This window comes from Petaurus breviceps, unplaced genomic scaffold (assembly GCF_028583685.1).
Source record: "Petaurus breviceps papuanus isolate PSGF00001 unplaced genomic scaffold, PetGlider_PUasm1.0 207, whole genome shotgun sequence".
In the NCBI taxonomy this organism is placed as follows: Eukaryota; Metazoa; Chordata; class Mammalia; order Diprotodontia; family Petauridae; genus Petaurus; species Petaurus breviceps.
In genome coordinates, this window is record NW_027185850.1 from 31,586,790 (window position 1) to 31,609,033 (window position 22,244).

At 49.2% G+C, this 22,244-nt stretch overlaps 2 protein-coding genes across 6 annotated transcripts in view; one reads left to right on the top strand and one right to left on the bottom strand.

The window, feature by feature from the left end:
* Positions 1-206, bottom strand: part of LOC138165068 (KICSTOR complex protein SZT2-like) — a 78,177-nt gene extending 77,971 nt beyond the window's left edge. For both annotated transcript variants that reach the window (XM_069093190.1, XM_069093189.1), the window contains exon 1: positions 111-206. In XM_069093190.1, the coding sequence (XP_068949291.1) occupies positions 111-131 (21 nt within the window). In that variant the 5' untranslated portion in view covers positions 132-206. The remainder of the gene's footprint in view (positions 1-110) is intronic.
* Positions 187-13,068, top strand: LOC138165069 (mediator of RNA polymerase II transcription subunit 8). Of its 4 annotated transcripts, XM_069093191.1 has the most exons (8): positions 197-298; positions 1,037-1,174; positions 1,584-1,702; positions 2,513-2,657; positions 2,893-3,033; positions 3,150-3,231; positions 3,619-3,870; positions 12,151-13,068. In XM_069093191.1, exons 2-8 carry the CDS (start codon positions 1,127-1,129, stop codon positions 12,213-12,215), a joined length of 852 nt encoding a protein of 283 aa, XP_068949292.1. In that variant the 5' UTR covers positions 197-298; positions 1,037-1,126; the 3' UTR covers positions 12,216-13,068. The 4 variants fall into 4 exon arrangements, with proteins under 4 accessions (XP_068949293.1, XP_068949294.1, XP_068949292.1 ...); XM_069093192.1 differs by lacking the exon at positions 1,037-1,174 and having other exon boundaries at positions 187-298; XM_069093193.1 differs by lacking the exon at positions 1,037-1,174 and having other exon boundaries at positions 187-298; positions 2,548-2,657.
* Positions 13,069-22,244: the final 9,176 nt, after the last annotated feature.

The window sequence follows — 22,244 nt, forward strand, 5'->3', positions numbered from 1 at the left end:
GACGCAGGGGCCTGGAGTGCCAAGCCCAGGCTCGGGCCGGGCCCCGCGCCCCCCTCCCTGAGCTCGGCATTCCAGGCCCCGCTCCCTGGACCACCCGCCCCTGTCCTTACCTCGGCGGACTCCGCCGCCATGGTAGTCAGATCCCAGGATGACCTCTGACCCGCCGCGACCCGGAAGCGCTCGGCTGTCGCGCCGGAAATTCCTGCGAAGTCGCGGGGCTAGACGGCGGTGCTTCCGGAAGCGGAAGCTAGGAAGCGGTGCCCCAGGGCGTAAAATTCCTGTTGCCTAAAAGATGCAGGTAAGGGCTGGACTGGGTGTTATGGGGGAGATCGAGGCGAGGATGTGGAAAGGAGCTCCGTGGAGGAGACCTTGAAGGCCAGGCGCAAGAGCTGGGGGGACCCTCCGAGGCACAGTAGCGTGCCTTGGAAAGGCGCCTGGAAAGTGGCCGGAGCCGCCGAGCTCCTGATTGGGCTCCGACTTAACCCTGCCGTGCTCCTGCTTTACATATAAAGAATCTGAGGCCCAGGAAGGGTCCCTTGGGTGGGCCATAAGACTGCGAGCCTGCCCCCCTTTGCCCCGGGAGACCGAGAAGGAGGAGGGGGCACGGGGTGGGGGTGCGGGGAGAAGACCTTACCCGAGCCTGCCGCAGGAAGGGCGTTCCAGGAAGGAGGGTCCGCCAGGGCAAAGGGAGCAGAGGCAGGAGATGTGTAATTGAGGTTGGTCTGCCTGGACCGCCCGGCTCTGGGTAAAATCACCCACAATGCGCCTCAAAGAGCAGGTGGGAGCCCTGCCGGGGAGTGTCTGCGCCCTGGGGGACCCTCGCGTGGGGGCAAGGGCCCCCCGGGTGGGGAGCCTGGAAGGGGGCGCTTGTGTGTTTATGCGCAGAGAGAAGGGCTGCCCTATGACCAAGCGAAGCCAGTGGGAGGGGATGGAGGCTTCCTTTCCTGGGGACGCGGGTAGGAGGCGGGGGTGTCACCGAGCAGGAGCGTCCAGGGCAGCCTGCCTCAGGAGGGCCCCCCCACGGTACGGCCCGCAGGCACTTGGCAGAAGCAGATGCCCCAGGAGGGGAGATAAGGATGCCAGGATGCGTCAGGCTGGGGAGGAATGACGTGCTTCTCATAAGCTAATGAGGCAGAAAGAATGCGGTTGGGGAGCCCCGAACCCCCACCTCGGGGTGAGCCCAGCATCCTGCCCTGTGGAGGAGGGAACCCTGGGAGTGCCCGATGTCCCCTCAGAATGTGGTGCCCACATGGCCTCTGGCCATGGCCGCACCCTTGCTCAGTGGCCCTGGCAAGGCCGTGCTGCTTGGACACGAGCATCACTCACACAGACCCTGTTCTGCAGTGGGTCCTCACTGTTGGGATTGCCCATTAGGACCCAAATAGGACTCGGAAGGGAAAGGCAGCCTGGTACAGTGGGGATGAGGATTGTGCCCCTGCTAGCCAACCCTTCCTCTCCCTCCCTGGGGCTTCTTGGTCTTCTTGTTGGGCACCAGGTGCCCCATGGGCTCTAAATCCTGAGCTGTGTCTGGCACGCTGGGCCCTGACCACCTTAGGCTGACTGGCTGGTCCCTGTTTACTCAGAGGGAAGAGAAGCAACTGGAGGCGTCAGTGGATGCCCTGCTGAATCAAGTGGCAGATCTGAAAACCTCCTTGGGAAGTTTTATTTGCAAGTTGGAGAACGAGTATGACCGGCTTACCTGGTAAGGGCAGGTGGGCGGAGCAGGCCTGGAGCCCAGCAGGAGGCAGGCATACTGCTCCTCAGCCTAGGCTAGAAGCATCTCAGCCACATAGTCTAGCTTCCCAGCTTCTGGGACCAGGGCCTGCAAGGGAAGTTAAGTGACCCCTCCTCCTCCCTCCAGCTTCTAGGCCTGGACTACTCAAAGTGCCCTAGTGGCCTGGAGCCCCTTGTCCCTCTAGTGCAGGTTGGGGCTGCAGAGGGTTTGGGGCACTTGTGCCCGGAGAGGATGAAGCTCTTCAGACAAGGGACTGGGGGACCCCAAGCAGCACAGACTCTGCTCTGTCCTCAGAAGCTGACAGTTCACTGGCATGATTGGAGGGCAGGGGAGTCACCAAGACAGCGAGAAGGATGTGCCTTATTCCTTTGCTGTCTGTATTTTCCTCTCCCAGCCTTTCGTACTTTGAATGCTATGGGAAGTCCCACTGTGTTTCCATTGGCAAGCAGAGGCTAGCCCAACCATGAGAAGAGGTCTTTTGGAGACAGCATGACCTAGACAGGAACTTGAGCCATAGAGCTTCTTTCCTGAGGAGGGCCAGACCCTGCAAGCTGCTTTGAGGGCCTTTTCTTTTCCCACAGCCTGACTCAGTCCCAGGTTGTGCCTGTGTTCTGAGTGGGCCTGGATGTGAAGGGTCTTTGCAGCTCTGAATCTACGGCTATGTCAATAGCTTTGTCCGAAGGGCTCTTGGGCAGCTGCTGTTTCCCTGAGGGGTCCCATGGGTCAGAGCCCACATTTTCAGCCAGGCCCTGTTCCCATCTCCTCTGTCCCAACTAGGCCTTCAGTCCTGGACAGCTTTGCTCTGCTCTCAGGACAGCTGAACACTCTCAACAAGGTCCTCAAGCATGAGAAGACCCCATTGCTCCGGAACCAGGTTATCATTCCTCTGGTGCTGTCCCCGGACCGAGATGAGGAGCTCACGGTGAGAAGTGGGGGCAGCTCTGATACTGAATAGCCCATTCCAGCTTCTTTCCAGAATCCCCCTCCCCTTGCTGCCATCACTGGGGCTCTTTGCCCCTTTCCCCACTAAGCTGGTGGCATCGGTTCTGGGGTACTTGTGGAAAGATAGCCTGTGGTGTGGATGGGCCAGGGGCCAAAGTGCTTTCTTCTGGAGCAGAGGGCATGTTGGTGCAACATGCCCTTTGTGCTTATGACAGAGGCAGACAGAGGGTCGGGTTCCTGTCTTTAGTCACGAGGTAGTCCCTGACCACCTGAGAACCAAACCAGACCCAGAGGTGGAGGAGCAGGAGAAGCAGCTGACCACAGATGCAGCTCGCATCGGCACTGATGCTGCCCAGGTAACAGAGACTAGGGTCCTGCTTTGGGGACCCCTGGGAGGCATGGCTGCAGTCTACTCTTTGGGTAACCCTCAGGCCTGACCCTGCTCACTTCGTTGCATCTGGATGTTTTATAGAAGCAAATTCAGACCTTGAATAAAATGTGCTCAAACCTACTAGAGAAAATCAGCAAAGAGGAACGAGAGTCAGAAAGTGGAGGTGAGTGTGTCTGGTAAGACAGGAGCCGGTCATCACAGTGGAGAGAAGATTGGGAAGGAGGGGAGGGGGCACAGACATGGAAAGTAGAGATAGAGAGAGCACAGTGGGGGCATGATGGCAAAGCTTGGGGAGGAAAGGACAGGGATGGAGGAAAGCGAATGTGGAGACTGACCCTGGATTGATTGTAAAGCCACAGGGGACGAGGGTAGTCGAATGACCTTCATGGGAGCACATGTGTGCTGGTCTGAGGCAAGCACAGGAGCCTGCTGCTCCCATGCCTGAACTGTTGGATGGATTAGAGGAGTCAGAAGCCTCCTCAGGCTCTCGGGCCTGGTGCCCCTAGTCCTGCTGAGGCCCACTGCTCAGTGTGCTGGACTTCTTTTCTAGGTCTCCGTCAGAATAAACAGACCTTCAACCCCACAGACACCAATGCCCTGGTAGCTGCAGTTGCCTTCGGTAAGGGGCTGTCCAACTGGAGACCTCCTGGCACCAGTGGCCCCAGCCAGCCAGGCCAACCTGGGGCAGGAGCCCTCTTGGCTGGAGCTTCGGGTATGCAACAAGTTCAAATGACAGGCACGTCCAGTCAGCAACAGGGCACTCTCCTCAGCGGAGTACAGATGGCACAAGCTGGCCAGCCAGGTAAGGGAAGCAGTGAGCAAATGCATGGAGGCAAGAAAGTACAGTGCCTCCAGAGGGGCTGACCCAGAGAAACCCAGGCTGGCCTATAGGGTGTTTGCAAGCTTCTAGGAAAGCTTGGTCATAGGGTCCAGGGCTCAAGGTTGTGTAGTGCCAGTGCAATATTTACAGTACCCATGATCACAATAAAGACCATGACTATAATTATTACATGACACTCAATCACAAAATATGCCAAACTCTCCAAATAGAGGATAAAGCTGAAAGATTTATTTAGACACCAGAAAACCAAACCCCAAAACCAGTAAGCCAGTTCCATCATAGTACCAAAGAGATTCCGAAGCCATAATAACATGCCATCCTTTAGCCTTCCCACAAACCAATACAAGATCAGTATTTACTCACAAAACTCTCAATCTCCTTGCCTAAATTCCTCTGTCCCCAACTGTCTCCATCTGTCTGGCCAGCTCTCTACCAGCTTCTTTGTGAGCTCTGCTTCCCAGCAAACTCCTCCCACCACAGGCTCCATGTGACTACATTCAACCTATCAGAGGGCAGAGTTTATCTTCACAGCAAGGGAGGTCTTCAGACTCCCCCCTAGGTCTGTTGAGGGTCAGGGAAGATCTTCAAATTCCCATTCCCATTACATTCGGCCCCAAGATCTTTCATGTGCCTTACGTAGCAAAAATACCTTAACAGTAAATGAGGGTTTAGGGAAAACTGGTGTCAACAGAACTTTGCAACTATATAACAGGGATAATAGAGAAAGTTTACACGTAAAATAATAGCTTAGGGTGGGGACTTGGGCACAAGTGTCCCATTCTTCCCCCCTTGACCAAATGGGGCTCGAAATCTTGGGGTAAGAGGCGAAGGTCCCTTCTCCAAAGTTACTTCAGGCCGAAATTGGACATAGAGCTGTCCCTGCCCCAAGAAGTACCATCTGAGAGTTCAGTTCTTTAGCTGTCATCCAGAGCTTGGTCAATGCCATGTCCAGAAGGTCCTATTCAAAAGGTCAGTTTTTTAGCTGTCATCTGGAACTTGGTCGATGCCAGGTCCAGAAGTGGCACATCACAGCCATGGACAGGGGATGACATCTGGCTTAAGCAATCAGGCATCTGCAGGTGGAGGGTACCAGTCCTGCAGAAAACAAATCTCAGCAACACGTTTAACAGCTAAATAGCCAAAAAGAGACAAATATAGAGTCAACCATGCTTCTGGGATCCATGAACTCACTGTCATAACCTCATTCACAGCAGAATATATGACACTGTCTTTGCTCTATTCCAGTGGCTTGATACACTGCCACACGTTCAGCACATTGACCACTTCCACCTATCCCAGCACTTTCTTCAGTCTGAGTTCCCCTGAAGGTGTGGCAAACTGGGATACAGTGATTCAGGAGCATCTGTAGGGGCAGTTCTTATTTCTCTATTCCATCTGATTTTTAGTCGCTTATCACGGTACATTTTATATAGTTTATCAGTTGGAATACCATCAGTTTTTCTAAAATCAACCCCAGCTCTTAATAGAACAATAAGCAATTCTTTTCTTGGCAATCTATTCTGAATTTAAATCCACTGGCTATTTACTCTTTTCTCACAAGGAAATTTATCATTTTCCCATTCTCCTAAGTCTCTTAGCTGTGAAATCTTATCCAGCACCTCTGAAAGAGGGTTCCCTATTTCACCAATTAGTGGAATCAGAAGTAGGTGCTTATAAGCAGGAGGAGCTGTCTTTACCATGATATTTCCATGAGGAACTGCTAAGGGGATTTCATGATACATATCTGCATCTCCAGCCATGATAACAGTTTTCATTACTTCTTTCAACTTTTCTCATGCAGTCTGTAAGTAAGCACCAGGGTCTGTCTCCATTAGGCCACATAAAATCAGTGGGATACATTTTATTGCATCCGTCAGAAGTTAACGCTAACAAATTGGTTGTACTGTTACCTCCTGCCAAATGAAAACCTCTAAAAGCTTGCTGAACAAAAGGATTCAGGCAAATATTTATAAATTTCAAGCAGCCCAGTTTATCTAGCCCTATCCCAGCAGCTCCATCGTCAGTAATTCTTACCATCCAAGACACTAAGGATTCTCCCATCCTTTGGGTGAATCTGCTCAAAATATCAGTAATCTCCTGTTGAGTGAAATTCTCAAGTATCTCCTTTAACACTGCTTCTCCTCCCTGACTCTCCTGCCTTCTCAGTATGGGGTGAGCTTCTACCCCCTGTAAAGGCTTCACCATGAAACTGTAACATTCGGTAACAGTGTCACCATCATGTACAACACATGGACTTTCTTGGGAGTCTTTGTCATAGCAACTAGGCTCAGACTCCACCAAAGCTGTATGAACTTTCCTCCTGTTACTTTTATTCTTCTTTTTCTGAGCCAAATTTACAACAGCTCTTTTCTTCCAGAGACTCTCTGATACTCTCTTCAAAAGGAGGGTGCGAATGCTGGCACTTAGCCAACTCTTGTAACAGCTTGTCTCTGCTTTTACACATAATTCAGTAGCCTGTTAGTAAAACCCAGCCTCTTCTACTCACTGCCTCAAGCTCTCTCCCAGGTTTGATTGGTATTCTTTGCAAACATGTTTCTAAATCTCTAGGTTCTCCCTGCTGCAGTCTCTGTTCCCAGTTTTCACAGAGCCCTATTTTACTCTATTGCTAGGGAGGCATAAGGCAAATTCTCCCATCCTGGGATAGCCATTTCTTCTTCTAAATCTCTTCTGTCTCCAACTAGAGTTCTGATATTTTGCGATCCCTTCCTCACCGCCAAATGTAGCACCAGTGCAATATTTACAGCACCCATGATCACAATAAAGACCATGACTGTAAGTATCACGACGTTCAATCACAAAATATGCAGACTCTCCAGATAAAGGATAAAGCTGAAGGATTTATTTAGACACCAGAAAACCAAGTCCCCAAACCAGTAAGTCAATTGCATCATAGTACCAAAGAGATTCTGAAGCCATAATAACACTGAGAACCATGCCATCCTTTAGCCTTCCCACAAACCAATACAAGTTCAGTATTTACTCACAAAACTCTCTATCTCCTTGCCTAAGCTCCTCTGACCCCAACTGTCTCTAACTGTCTGGCTAGTGATGCTCTACCAGCTTCTCTCTGGGCTAAGCTTCTCCTCAGCAAACTCCTCCCACCACAGGCTCCATGTGACAACATTCAGCCTATCGGGGCAGGGATTATCTTCACAGCCTTCAAACTCCCCTCAAGGTCTATTAAGGGACAGGGAAGATCTTCAAATTCCCCTTCCCACTACAGGTTGGGATCCCTGTGCTCATCTGGGTCTTAAGAAGGGGATGACGAAGAAGGGCAGTGAGGACAGCTGGACCTGATTTTCTCTTTTGTTGATGCCTTGGCTGTTTTATTCCTCATTCATCTCCTAGCATGCTGCCTCACCCTTGAGTCTTCCTTCTAACAGGAAAAAATCCCCCCAAACCCAATAGATAAAGTGACCTCGACAGAACCCCCAACTCCCAAGGAATAAGGAGGACAAGGCCTTATCATCTACCCTCTGGGACCAAGATTGGTCATTGCTGTCAAATGAGGATGCAGCTTTCTCATCTCTTTATGGCTCTGCCCCCTTGGCAGCCTGGGTCAGCCTCGGCCCCACAGGTCTTTGGCATTCTTTGACTTCCTTATATTCTCTCATTTTTATGGAACCAGAAATATGCTAGGGACCAGTCATATCTTAGGGCTTGGCCAGGGCCTGAGCTGACAGGCACCTGTGTCTTGTCGCTGAGAGCATGGAGGTGGCTATGGGGCTCTTCAGGGGACCTTTTTCTATCATTGTTCTCAGCAGCGATGTCTTTGGTGAGAAGAAATGAGTAGGTTGGGGCCTGTTTTCAGTGGTGTCATGGAGCAAGGCTTGGGAGCTAAGTCTGGCCTCAGGAGCTATGTCAGATCCAAGACTGCTAGAAAGATCTAATGAGATTATATAAGTAGGGAAAGCGTCTCGCTGCATAAGTGTGAGCTGCTTTTACATTGGTTCTTTCTCAAGTAATTCCAGGTTATTTTCGAAAAATGGCTGTTTGATCAACAGTGAATTTGTGTGGGTACCTTATTTTAGGAAGGATGTATGGGGAGTCTGAAACCTTCCAGAGGAGGGTAGCCAAGGTAGGAGGGACCTCCAGTCATGGTACAGGAGCTGGGGGGGGGGGCCCGCAGGACATGAGAATTATGGGTGTCTGAAGGGTTGTCATGTGAAGGACAGGTCAGATTCTTCTGTTTGGTCCCAGAGGGCAGGACCAGGAGCAATGGGAAAAATGTAGGTTGGATAGCAGGGGTAAAACTCGCTAATTTATAATGAAAAGTCCCACAGTTGCTGGGATGGGGCAGCTCTCCCTTCTTAGAGACCTTCTCATGGAGGCCAGGCAGCCCCTTTGGGGAGAGGTTATAATGGGGGACTCCTGGGTATGGCTCAGACTAAGCTGATCTTCCAGCTCGGACATTGTCTGGGAAGTGCATCGCCCCATTAGTACGCTTCCTCTCCTGCCTCTCTTGGTTTCCTGTCCTGGGGAAGAGCCAGCAGCATGCAGCCCAACTGTCCAGGGCACCCAGAACAGACCTCTGGGGTCAGGAGTTGCCAGTGCGAGCAAAAATTCTGGGCAGCAATTGTAGCTTTATTTTTTTTAATGTAATTGTAGTTCATGTACTTAGTGTTGAAGGCAGGACTTTTGAACCCCATTCTTTAATGACTCTCAAGTCCAGCTCCCTGGTCACCATGTTTTGCTGCCTTAGCATGAATCATTCATAGAGGGAACAACAGCCCAGGACTAAGCACAGATCCTCAGGGCACTTCACTGGACACCTGCCAGATCAACCTTTGGCCATGCAGCTCATTCTGAGTCAGTCTGTATTAGCTTAGCAGGAGGCCCCAAGGAGCCAGGGCTCTTTGGACGTGGAGTCAGGAAGACCAGACTGCTGTCACTGCCCCAGATATTCCTAGCCATGTGACCCTGGGCAGGGTGCCTTCTCACTGGGCCTCAGTGTCCTGAGTGGTAAAATGACTGTGCTTACTATGTGTAGCACCTCTGCCAAGGGCCCAGGAGACATTGAAGAAAGGGTGAGTCTTGGCTGTCCAAGAGCCCACACTCTCATGCAGAGACAGTGCATATAGCAGGGTTCCACACAGGTGCCCATGATCCTTTGGGTCCTGGGACAAAGCAGACCGACCCATTGCACTCTCAGGTTCCTCCCAGCTTGAGCCTGCTATGGTTTAGGCCACATCTCTCCTGTGTTTTCCATAGGATGATAAGACACTTAGTCAAATGATTTGCTAAAATCTAGGTGACTATGTCTACAGCCTTCACTGTTCTGCCACTTAAATAATCCTCTGTAAAAAGGAAATGAGGTTCATCTGGCATGACCTGTTCTCTTGAGTAGGCCAAGCTGGCTCTTCTAATCCCCAAAGCCTTATTTAGATGCTCGCTGTCTCCTTAAATGAACCATTCTGGAATTTTCCCAGGAATCCGTGCAGCTCACTGGCCTCGCCAATCTGTTCTCTTCCCTTTTTTGAAAATCAGGGCGTTTGTCGTTTCCCTTTCTTCAGTATCAATCTCTCTGGTCTTTCAGATGTCCCTGACAGTCGCTCAGCAATCACATCTGCCCAGTTTGTTAGCACCCAGAGTTTAGTTCAGGTGAGCTTGGTGACTTGAATTCCTCCAAGGCTACTCAGGACCCTCTTTCTGTCTCCTTATTTCTCTCGGGCATCAATTTCCTATTAGTCATTTTCTTTTGTTAGCACCATCCTGTCTACCTAAAGCAGTTGTTTGAGCCCTTCTTGGACCTGCTCTCCCTCCAATTTTTTCTGGATTTTAATTTTGATTTTTTGTTATTATGAACTTAACAAATTTCAGTGGATGTAGACATTTCCATATATGAAGAACAGAAAGAGAATTGTCTATAGAAATTAAGGCTCTCTTATATCCAGCTTGTGTTTTTTAAAGTATGTAATAAATTCACCATTTTTTTTCCAAAGCTGCCCTTATCTTTTCTTGTCTATTCTTTTTTAAATATTTTATTGACAACTTTTTCTCCTTTTTTTTGGGGGGGGGCATCATTGTTATTACCCCAAAAGCCTCCTCTTGTAATAAACTGAGTCAAACATAGCAAATCCATCCACTGGCTATCACCTGAAAACCAATGTCTCCATTGTCTTGAGTCAGTAGCAGGGCAGCCAACTTCATCAGCAGTCCTCTGAAACTGTGATTGGTCATTGCATTGATCAGAGTCGTTCAGTCTTTCCAAGTACTTTTTCTTTGAAATGTTGTCATTCCTGTATAAATTGTTGTCCCAGTTCTGCTCACCTCACCCTGCGTCTGCTCATACTGTCAATCAGCATACATTTATGTGTGCCAGGCATTGTGCTAAGCTGTGGAAATACAAAGAAAAACAAAGACACCATCCATTCCCTCAAGATGACTGTGTACATAACAAGTTATACCCAGGGGAAGTGGAATAAAGGTCATCTAAGAGGAGGACTTTAGCAACTCGGGGGGGACTAGGAATCACCTCATGTCACAAGTGAGATTTTATCCGAGTCTTGAAGGATAAGGAGGCCAGAAGGTGGAGACGAGAAAGAACAGCATTCCAGGCAGAGGGCACAGCCAAGGCAAAGGCCTGGAGACAGGAGATGGAGTATTATGTCTGATAACCAGCCAGGAGGCCATTCTAGCTGGATCATAGATGAAAAAGTATAAGACTGGAAGTACTCGGAGTTTCTTCTGATCCATCCCTTTATCCTTTCTTATGGCAGAGTCATATTCTATTAAATTCCTATGCTATTCTCAGTCGGTGGGCACTCCCTGGTTTCTAGCTCTTCAGCTGCTAAGAATATCTGTGTGCATTGACTCCTTCCCCACATTCTTGATATCACTAGGTATGGCTTGCAAGGAGGATCACTGAGTCCAGCCTGGATGAACCCCTTTTCTTTCCTTTGTGCCTCAGCTGTGGGTTGGGGTATCCCTGACCCCATTCTTGTGGGGCTGCGCCACATTCTTGCATCCTCCTTGTTACCATTGTCTGCCCGCCTACCTCCAGCCCCTCCCACATTTACCATTCAGGTCATATTTGCAGGTCTAGTGGGCAGATAGTGGAATCGTCCCTTCTTTGGCTGTTGCCAGCTGCATTTCTTTCTTTGATCACTGCTGCCCGTATCCTTTGACCGTTCACTTGCCAGCGAATAGCTTATTTGGTTACAGATTGGTTCAGACACATTTACTGTAAAGACCCTTCCCTGCTGGCAGGCTCTCGTCTTCTCCAAGCAGCACTGCCCATCCCATTCCTTCTTGGAATCTAGTCATCCTAGACCTAGGATGTGCCTGGTGGCCCACCTCCTCCCCTGCTGGCAGGCTCTCATCTTCTCCAGGCAGTGCTGCCCATGCCTTGTCTGACCCTCCTTGGAATCTGGCCATCCTAGACCTAGGATGTGCCTGGTGGCCTGCCTTCTTCCCTGTCACAGACTGCTGTGGACCGAGGGGAGTGGTGCTGCCTTCTTAGCCCATCTCCATGGTGCACCCCCCTCTGCTGTCCTGCAGGCATTCTGGGTATGGCACACCCCCCCAGGAGATGAGGCATGTTCTCTCTGCTCCATGCTGGCATCGCACCAGTCATGGCATTTTTTCTGGCAGCAAAGGAGAGTATGTCTTGCTTGTTTGTTCTTCAGTGTTTCCTCTCCCTCCCATTTGCTCTTCACATACTTCACTTCAGCTCAGGAGTTCACAAACCCAGCCAGATGGTGCCTGGCTGGGAAGACTCAGGAGGGTAACCTCCAGGGCCGTGCCTTGGTGGGGTCAGAGCTCCCTCAAGGCCAGGCCGCCACAGGAGGCCCTAGACTCTGCCCATTTTGTTGTTTGCACTTGATCCCACCCCTACCCCGGGATTGGATGTGAGTGAGCCCCTCTGCTGTAGGCTGACGGGCAGCCAGGCTACCCCTCCCCTTCACAAGCCTGCCCTGATATAGATTCCCTCGGAAAAGGTTGCCTCGCTGACTTGTCTGGACTGTGCCTGAGGGCAGTGGAAATATGTGTCCCTGTGTGTGGATGCAGCAGACCTCCTGCTCTCCCCGCTTCTCTGTGCTGAGCTTTTCTCAAGGCCTGGCACCTGGCACTGGGGGATATTAACTAAAGGGAAATGCCTGTACCTCAGCCCAGAGACAAGGGCCAGGAAAATTTGGAGGTCACCATGGGGTAGAGGGTGGCTTTTCTGGGACAAGACTCCACAGGGCCAGCTCAACCCTATATTGCTTCTCCTTTTAGGTAAAATGCCAAGCGGCATCAAAACCAACATCAAGTCAGCTTCAATGCACCCCTACCAGCGGTAAGCTGCTCACCAACCACAGACACTGCTCTGCCTCCTCAGGAGCTTGGCCCACCCTCTCCTTTTCTCAGTACCTGGGCCTGCCTTTGAAGTGCCAGAGGTCCAAGGGCAGAACCTCTCACAGGCACACCCCATCTCAGAGACCAGACCTCTTTCCTGGGCCTTCCCTCTTGTTAAGGTTACCCAGGACTCCTGACTGCTTTAGGCCTCTCTCTGGCTCTGTGCAGCTGGTCCAGCCTAGAAGGTAACCTTGGCCCTATATGCTGGGCTTGGTGAACCTCAAGGCCTGTCCAGTCCCTGGCCTTTGGGGCCCTTCCCATTAAGGCCCGGGGGACAGTTGTTGCAGCTTCTAAAGGAAGGGGTGGGTTGGTAATCCCAGTCTTAGACTGGGAGTTGCTGGAACAGGCCAGTGTGGAGAACAGCACTGTCCCATTGTTGAACAGAGAAAAGCTTCCTTTCTTCCTCTGTTTGGGAAAGGGGCTTCCTGAGCAAGCATCCAGGAAGGAGATAGCCTTGGGGCCTTTGGCAAAAAGTTACCTCCACCTTTGACCTGAATCTCTTGTGGGATCTGTGCCCAGGGAGGGGGAGGGCTGAGGGGTCTGCCCTCCACCTCTGCCTACCTACTCTTGGGCAATAACAGCAAGAGAGCCCAGGGGTATTGCTATACCAGTTGCCTGGCTTCCTGCATGTTGTGCTGGTCCTGTTCCAAAGGGACACCACCGTTCTAGCTGTCTTCTCTCCAGGGCTTCCCTTTGACCCCTCCAAAGCCCCTTTGGGCAGGCAGCTGGCCCCTGGTACTGCAGGAATCCCTCCTGGATCCCTCATGTATCCTCAGAATAAAAAAAGCTTTAAAGTGATTCTTGTGTCAGTGTTTTACTGTGGGCCGCTTGGTCTCCACAGATCTCAACAGAGCCTTGGTTAATAATTATAATAGCATTTCCGTAGCACTTTTTGATATACAAAGTTCTTTACAGGTATTTCTCTTGATCTTCACAGACCTAGGAAGTGGATGTTATTATCCTCGTTTTTCAAATGAGGAAACTGGCAGACATTGGTGAAGTGACCTCAGGATCACAGAGCTAATAAGGGTCTGAGGCTAGTTTTAGAATGCTGACCTTCCTGACCTCTATCCACTCCAGCACCTGGCTGCCCGAGGACAGGCCACAGGGCAGCTGATAGCTTTCTACCTTGGATTCTGACACGGTTCTCACTTGGCTTTCCTCAGGGAGGTCTGCAACTTTCTCTTGCCCTTTGCCTCTGCCTGGGCATTGGCTTCTCAGCAGGCCTCTGGGGCCTCTGGTGACCTGAGTCACCTCTTGGCCCAGGCAAGCTCCCACACATCTCCAGTAGTGAAATTTGTGAGACTCAACACCTCAGACACTCCAGCTACCCATTCCAGACAGTTTAGCCATTGCCTGCCTCTCTCCTGTTTGACTGGAGAAGCATTTCTCAATGGGTGGCAGCCTTGGAGCCCTGCCCACCCAACCCATCTGTTGTTGAGACAAGGGAAAAATACTTGAGGCCTGGGGACCCAGAGCACTCCTGGTCTCTCCAGGCGCTCCCAGGAATATTGCTAAGCGTCAGAGACATTCAGGGGTTATGCTTCACTGTGCAACCACTTCTGCAGCTCTCCCACTAGAATTGGGGTACCTCCAGGACTTGGGAGCACCTAGGTTCAGAGCTCACTGCAGGGCCCTAGACAAGACCTTTCCTTTCTTGATCTTGATCCATCCCTGGATGGGGACTGATCATGGGCCCCCATCCCAGAGGCTTGATCTGCATCTTCTGTTAGGGAAGATCCTGGTGGCCTAGGTTAGGTAGACTCTGAAGACGTGCTCCTGGGCATACAGTCACTATCTTCTAGAAAAGAACACGCCCACTGGGAAAGACATCTGCTAACAAAAAACCTGTGCCCAGTGCCCTGGGTACTCCCTAGGGCTGTGCCAGGAGTCTCTAAAGGAGCCACTATGTGGATATGAACTGGGGAGGTGCCATGGCCCCTGGCCCTTCAAGGGGGTGTTTGTAGCAAGTGAGTGACGCTTTTCCTTTCCCAGAAGGGGTCAGGGGATAGGAATAGAAGAGTCCCAGGGCAGAGATTAGGTTTGCCTAGCCGAGCAGTTTTGGGTCCCCAGGGTGGCAGGTTAGACATCTTCCTCAGACCTGCGCTTTGATAGACATCTGCCTTTCACCCACCTAACTCTGACTATGTCTGTGGGTACAGCTTCCATTACCCAACCTTTCTAGCTTCCCCAGGATTGCCCTTTGTCCCAGCTTCGTCCTATCAAGTCACAGATGCTGCCCTTACCTAGCTGGCTCGCCCCCCTCATACCTCAGTCTGTTAGGGAGAATGCCAAGGCTTGGTCATATATGGGGCCACCACCCCGCCTCCGAAATGCTTCGCACCAGCTCCAGCCAGGCCCTTTGCCTGCCACCCCCACGGCCCCCCAGCAGCTGGGAACAAACCCACCATTGTGAAGCACCCTGGCCGAGAACAATTCTCCATGGACAGTGACTTCTCTGTGCCTTGGACGCTTCCAAACACCCACCCCAGGCACCAAGGCAACCAGCTCAGGATGTTGCCTTATCTCAACAGCATCCCCCTCCCCAAGTGCCTGCTTCCCTTCACTCAGCTAAGCCTGAGGACTCCAGTGGGTCTCCTGGACAGTAGCATCATGGGGCAAATGCCCAGCCCAGACCTGGCTACTCCAGATACAGAAAATGTCAGAGGCTGAGGCCAGCCCTGGATGGGGACTGATCATGGCCCCCCCATCCCAGAGGTAGCAAGCTGTAGCAGGATCACTAGCCTGTTTCTTCATCTGTGACATGGGGATTGGATTCTTTGGTCCTTTCTAGCACTCTGTGGCCCCAGGAGATCCCAGCTGCCTTCTCCTTTGTGTGTGTTTGGGGGGGGGGGTCATGTCAGGGACCCTGGTTTCTCCATCTTCCCTAGCCCACATCTCAACCCTGTGGGGTGGGAGGCCCAGCTCACTGAGACACACACAAGGGTCCATTTGGTCTGCTGTTAGTGGGCACTTGGGTTTAGAGACCTCCTCAGTTGACTGGCCAGGCTCAGGTGAAAATGCCTAGCAGCTCAAGCCCAAGCTGGCAGGAGGCAGAGGAGAGACATTCCTTTGGTAGGGAGCATTCCTCCCTGGAAAATGCCCTGGAACAGGCAATCACAAGAGGACCATGTCCACATTTTTGGAGCTGGATTAAAATTCAGCAACCATTTGTTAAGGGCTTGCCGAAGGGCTTGGAATCCAGTCATGTGAGGACAGCTTGAAGGATGGGACCCAGCTTGGAGAATACGGGGGGGACCCAGGTGCTGGCTCCTGGCTCCATGTGCTGAAGGGCTGCTTTATGGAGGAGTCACTGTTGTTCTTCCTGACCCCAGAAGCCAAAACAGGAGCAGTGGGAGAAAGTTAACAAGGCAAAGGTAGGCAGATAGGTTAGGAAAGAACTTTTACAACTGTGAGAGCTGCCCTGGGCTTCCTTGTAAGGTCGTGAGCTCCCTCTCCTTTATTTTATTTTAGGTAGTTGGGGTTAAGTGACTTGCTCAGGGGGCGCTAAATTTGAACTCAGGTCCTCCTGACTCCAGGGCTGGTGTTCTAACCACTGAGCCACCTGACTGCCTCAGACCATTAGTCCTCTTACTCTTCCATCTTCAGGCAGACTTGGTTCCTCAGGTGACAGTGAATATTTGGCCTTCTTTTCCAGCACTGGGTACAGCTTCTCTCAGCTTCCAACTCCCTGGTCATGGTGGAAGAATCAGACTGCTCTCCACTTCTCTGTCACCACTTCCAGACCCTCCCTCTCCCACCATCACCCTGAAGTTAACCTTTCCTCCTTTGAGATCCTTTCAATCCATGTCTATGACCTAATCCAGTTCCTCGTGGTTGCTCTCTGTTGACGCTCAGAACATTTTCTTCTTTCTCAGTGGCCGTCTCCCTCTCCATTTCAACTCCTGATCTCACAGTAGAAGACTTGGAAGGCAAAGCACCAATAACTTTGGGGATAGGGAGTCACAAAAGAAGGCCACCTGCCAAAGGGGGGCAGTTAAGGTGAGCTGTGAAAAAGTAGACACAGATGAGGAGGAGGAACATTCCGGTCATGGGGGACAGCCAGTTCAAAGGCTAGAGCCAGGGGATGGAGTGTTGGGCGTGAGGAACAGCAGAGTGGTTATTGGAGACAAGCAAGGTATGTAAGAACACAGGAAAGGTAGGACGAGGCCAGGCTATTAAGAGCTTTACCCAACAAACAGAGAAGTTTGTATTTAATCAAGGCATCAGTGCTTGCTTGAGTGGGAAGGTGATGTGGCCAGACATGCATTTTAGAAAGACCCGTTTAAAGCAGAGTGAAGGCTGTACTGGAGGAGGGAAGGATTTGAGACAGGGAGACCAGCCAGCAGGCTACTGGAACCTTCTGAGTGAAATATGCTAAAGGCTAAAGTAGCGACAATGATGTGAACACACATGAGATTAGGTAATAGTACCTGGCCCAGAAGCCTTATATATCTGATTGAATCTATGGGCTGAATTCAAGTCAGGATTCAAGGGTGACACTTGGTTTGACAGGCTGAGTAGCTGGGAAGATAGTGGTGCCTTCCACAGTAATGGACAAGAGAAGAAAAGAAGGATCTGAGGGGAAAGAGAGTTCAAGTTTTGGATGTGTTGAGGTTAAGATCCCTATAGGCCATCCAGCTGGAATGTCCAATTGGCAGTTGGAGAGGCACCCTGGTGACAGGGCTTACTGGGGTTAACCGTAACCCTATGCCTCTGAGACTGGAAGTAGCTCCAATTCTATATGGCTACGGATGCAAGACCACCTTAGAGAGAATAGCATTATTACAACTCCTGGGAGGCCCCTTGACCCTGACCCCCATGTCAGAATACAGCAATAGCATAGATGCACGAGGCATTTACTCCTCTACAAGAATCCAAGCCACTGTCTGCCTCCCCCCTTTTGTGACCAGACACACCAAGGCCTGCAGGCTCTTTTTCTTCCTGGGTTACCTATCTCCCCTCGGGCTTCGTTTTTCTCACCCTCATTACACATGTTCTATTATGCATCAGCCAGACTGGCCTTATTCTTCTTCATACAAGAGACTCCACCTCCTACCCCCAAACCTTTATACTGACTGTGCCCATCCATGTCCATGAGGCCCTGGTACCTTGTGCTGACTTTACATGTCCCCATCTCTTTATAGAGCCATAGAGATAAGCAGATTCCAGCAGTTAGAAAGTCATTGGTACCTGTCTATGTAAGCCCCTTGAAGTCCCTGTCTGGAACTGGAAACAAACAAAAGAAAGTCTCTTCTCTCCATCCCTTCAGGAAAGAAGAGGCAGAATCTGTTAAGAGACAAGCTGTGTGCAAAGTCAGTATTTTAGAAGCTTGAAAGTCGCCAATGCCTGTCTACACCAACCCCTGTGAGTCCCTGGAGTCTATGGAAACCCCTGTCTGAACCTGAGTATGAAAAGACTCTCTGTGTCTCTCCATCCAGATGGAGGGAGGAGTGGAAATCTCCAGAGACAAGCTTACTGAGGGAGCTGATAACTATGATGGGCAGTGAAGGCATGGGGGACACATACCTGATACCAGGTACTCTTGGTCAGTTTCCAAATCTTGTCATTTCCACCTCCACAACATTATTTACACCTGTTCTCTTCTTTCTGCCCACATAGCCACCACTCCCATAGCAAGCCCTCAACACCTCTCACCTGGATTACTGCAACAGTGTCCTAAGCAAGCTTCTTGGATCATGGCTATGCTTACACCTACCCAAACTCTGCACACAAAGTCCAGGTCTGACTGTGTCACCCTCCTACCCAATGGCTCCCCTCCCTACTACCTCTAGGATCAACTAGAAACCCCTCTATCTGGCATCAAAAGCCCTTTCCAAACTGGCTTCTGCCTATCTTTCTGATCTGTGTCCCAGTCACTCACTCTTCCTCATGCACAATCCTACAACTCCCATCTGCACACCTTTGTACTAGCTGTCCCTGAGACTCCTTGATTTCCTCTGAGACTCAGCTGAAGTGCCACACCTTCTCCCTGAAGCCTTTCCTGATCCCTCCAGGTGCTAATGCCTTCTCTACCCCCATCCCCACCCCTATCACCTTGCAGTATTGTGTACATTCCTCTATGCATGCATCCACTCTAGCTAGTGTGTGAACTTTGTAAATGCAAGGGTTGTCCTGGGTTTCATCTTGGTATCCCTAGCATCATGCACACTACCTGGCAAATAGGAACCACTTAATGTTTGTTGATTAATTGATAGGGATAACCCACATATGGAAGACAGCAGTCTTGGTCCAAGAGCCCATTTGGAGGACCTGAAGTCCCTGTATTGCACTCAGGGCTCTTTTTCCTGTTCCCAAGAGAGTCCTTGTAATGTGTTAGCATGAGTTAAGCACAGCCATGAAATGGGGGAGTATATGGCCAGGCGGGCCCCTTTATTAGACAGCATCTCGTTTGGATTGCTCTGACCCTATCATTGTCTAAGGTACAATATGCTGACAGGCATCAAAAGAATAAATTGCCCCCGGATAGTTGTTGTTATGCTTTTATTAGTGTTCCCTACTACACACTGAAACTACAAGTATTGCCCCCACTTTAAGAATCTCCTTTCCTAAGCAGTAGAAACTTCAGAATTGTCTGAATCCGTTTGGATTTCATGTTAATAGTTGCTTTTTAAAATAATAACCAGAAAGCCTTCAGAAAAAACCTGGAAAGACTTGCATGAGCTGATGCAAAGTGAAATGAGCAGAACCAGGAGAACACTGTACACAGTAACAGCAATTTTGTAAGATGATAAACTGTGAACGACTTAGCTATTCTCAGCAATACAATGATCCAAGACAGTTCTGAAGAACTTATGATGAAAAGTGCCATCCACCTCCAGAGAAAAAACTGATAGAATGCAGATGGAAACATACTTTCTCTTGACTTTTTTAATTTTTCTTGGGTTTTTTTATGTTTTCTTTCACAACATGACTAACACAGAAATACATTTTGCATGACTGTACATGTATAACCTATATGAAATTGCTTGCCTTCACAATGAGGAGGCAAGGGGAGGCTGGAAGGGAGAGAATTTGGAACTCAAAATTTTTTTTAAAGAATGCTAAAAATTTTTTTTAAATAAAAAATCAATTTTTAAAAGAATGCCAAAAATTGTTTTTACATATAATTAGGGGAAAATAAAATAATAAAATCTTTATTTATTTTTTAAGAAATTGGGGTTAAGTAACTTGCTCAAGGTTACACGGCCAGTTATTTCTGGGTGTGGTGCTAAGTATCTATGCCTGGATTTGATCCCTAGGTCATCCCGACACTGCAGCCGGCGCTCTTACTTGCTGAGCCACCTGGCCGCCCCTAAAATCTTTAAAAAGAGTTACTTTCTTTGAAGCCAAGCCACTTGTAGACTCATAAATTTGCATGTCAAAAATTCAACAGATGCTTTTTATACTTGGACCATCTAAGATAACAGTGTTGTCTGTCAAGATCACTCTCAGGATATTCCTTAGTATCCAAGCTGAATAGACTGTCCATCCTGAGACAACCATCACCTCTGCATATCACTGACCATATGTCATCCTGATTGCTTTCCTTTGGACATGATCCAGCTTATCAATGTCCTTCTAAATCTATGAGCAGGGCAAAGAACACTTATCTCTTCATAAAACCCATGCCTCTCTTAATGTAGCCCAAGATCCCATTAGCTCTTTTTGCTGCAGAATATCTGTTAAGCCATTCAGGAGCACCCTGCTGTTTTCATGCTCTCATGGGAATCCCTAGGATCCCCTCCCTCATCAGGTGTTAATTCATTTTCCTTTGTCTTTTGATGCTTGGTCATAGATGCCTGATCTCTACACAATCTAGAGGTCATGTTTCCTTTTGCTATTAACATCTTTCCTGTTGGTTTATCAGCTTGTGCTCAAGGTTTTTGTTTCAGTTTTGTTTCTGCTGAGGTCTTGACTAATTTCTCTATTTTCCTAATGCTGGCTTTCTAGCCACTTCTTTTTTGATGTCAGTTTCCCTGGGGACTAGACCTCAAAGCCTCCTTCCACACTGGGTGATTCATAGTTCACTAGCTTAAGTCTCTGCTTCAAGTGACTTCTGTGGGGCAGAACTGGCCTCAGATGAGTGCTGGTTTCTTTTCCTCTGGCTTAATAGAGTGCTACATGGCAGAGGTGCACACATGCCCTGCCCCATCCCTCTGTTCCTCTGCTCTTTGTGTTGAGTTCTTTTGTTTCTGCTGTGGCACAGAACACTGCCATGATGTTTGGGGTAGGGAATATTAGGGTGGTAGAGCTGAGCTCTGTTGAGGCAGCTGGGTGGCCCAGTGGATAGAGTGCTGGGCCTGGAGTCAGAAAGACTCCTCTCCCTGAGTTCAAATTCCAGCCTCAGATACTTACTAGCTATGTGATCCTGGGCAAGTCACTGAACCCCGTTTACTCAGTTTCCTCACCTGTAAAATCAGCTAGAGAAGAAAATGGCAAACAACTCCAGTGTCTTTGTCAAGAAAACCCCAAATGGGGCCACAAAGAGTCAGACATGACTGAACAACAACCACCACCATGCTCCTTTCCCCATTCTGGCGTTTTTTTTTTTACCTCAACTATGAGACGACACATATTCCTAATGAATTTCATTTCACTAGATTTAGTCCAATGCTCTCTGTAGCTTATCATGATTCTTTTGAATCCTGACCCTATTACTCATCATCTATGTTTGTTAGCTAATATACCTCTCTCCTAACTTGGTGTCATCAACAAATCTGATAAGCCTGAAAACCTATGATGAAAATGTTACAGGTGGCACAGAACCAAGCAAAGATCCCTGGGGCACACCACTGGAGACCTCTAACTGCCAGTGAACCATTAACAATAAATGAATAGTCTAGCCAATTCTGAATCCATCTGATGGTAATATCTCATCCCCATCTTTCTATCTTGTCCACAAGAAGAGTATAAACACTTCATCAGATACTTTGCTAAAATACCTATTGATGTTCATGTTCTAGTGAAGCAATCATATTTACAAAGGAAAGGAGCCCAGTGTGGTAGGACCGGTTCTGGATGAAGCCAGGTTGGCCTCCCTTGCTAGAGGTTTGCCAACAGCTAGATCACTTAATGATCTGCCCTAGAATTTTCCAAAGAATGTAGATCAAACTCACTGGCCTCAAGCTTGCAGACTTTCTTCTCTTCCCTTTTGTGAAAACTGGAACCACATTTCCCCCTCTATCCAATCTTGCGGCACCATCTCCCCCAATCTCCGTGACGCCTCACATGCCACTAGCAGGGTGTCAGCAATCCCAGATGTTTCTTCCCTGCCAGGTGACTTGACTTCATTCAGGGCAGTTCAGGACTCTCTTACCATCTCCTTGGTTGTCATGGGTATCAGCCATTTTTGTTCTGTCATTTCCTTTTTTAAAAGAAATTTACTTTTAACACACATTTTAAATATTGGGTCCCAAATTATCTCCCTCCCTCCCCCACTTCCCTGCCCATTGAGAAGGCAAGCAACACGCTATCAATTACACATGTGAAGTCATGCAAAACATATTTCCATATTAGCCATATTTAATAAAAAAAATTAAAAGCAAGAAATATTAAGAAAGTGAAAAAAATCTGCTTCAAGCTGCACTGAGTTCATCAGTTCTCTCTTTGGAGGTGAATTGTCATTTCCAATGTAAAGAGTGTCTACATTTGTAGAGAAAACAGAGACCAAACAGCAATGAGTGACTAACGTTCTCTGTTTTCAGTGAAGCATCTTCATCCCACTGACCCCACCAGTCATCCCAACCCTTCTCTGGTCTTCTGTTTCCCCCAAGATAGTTTAAAAAATAACCTTTTTGTTTTGTTAGGTTTCCTTCCTAGTCTCAACTCATGATGAAGCATGCTATCCACCTCCAGATAGAGACTCAGAGTACAGATGGAAGTGTATTTTCTTTTTTCTTACCTTCCTTCCTTCCTTCCTTCCTTCCTTCCTTCCTTCCTTCCTTCCTTCCTTCCTTCCTTCCTTCCTTCCT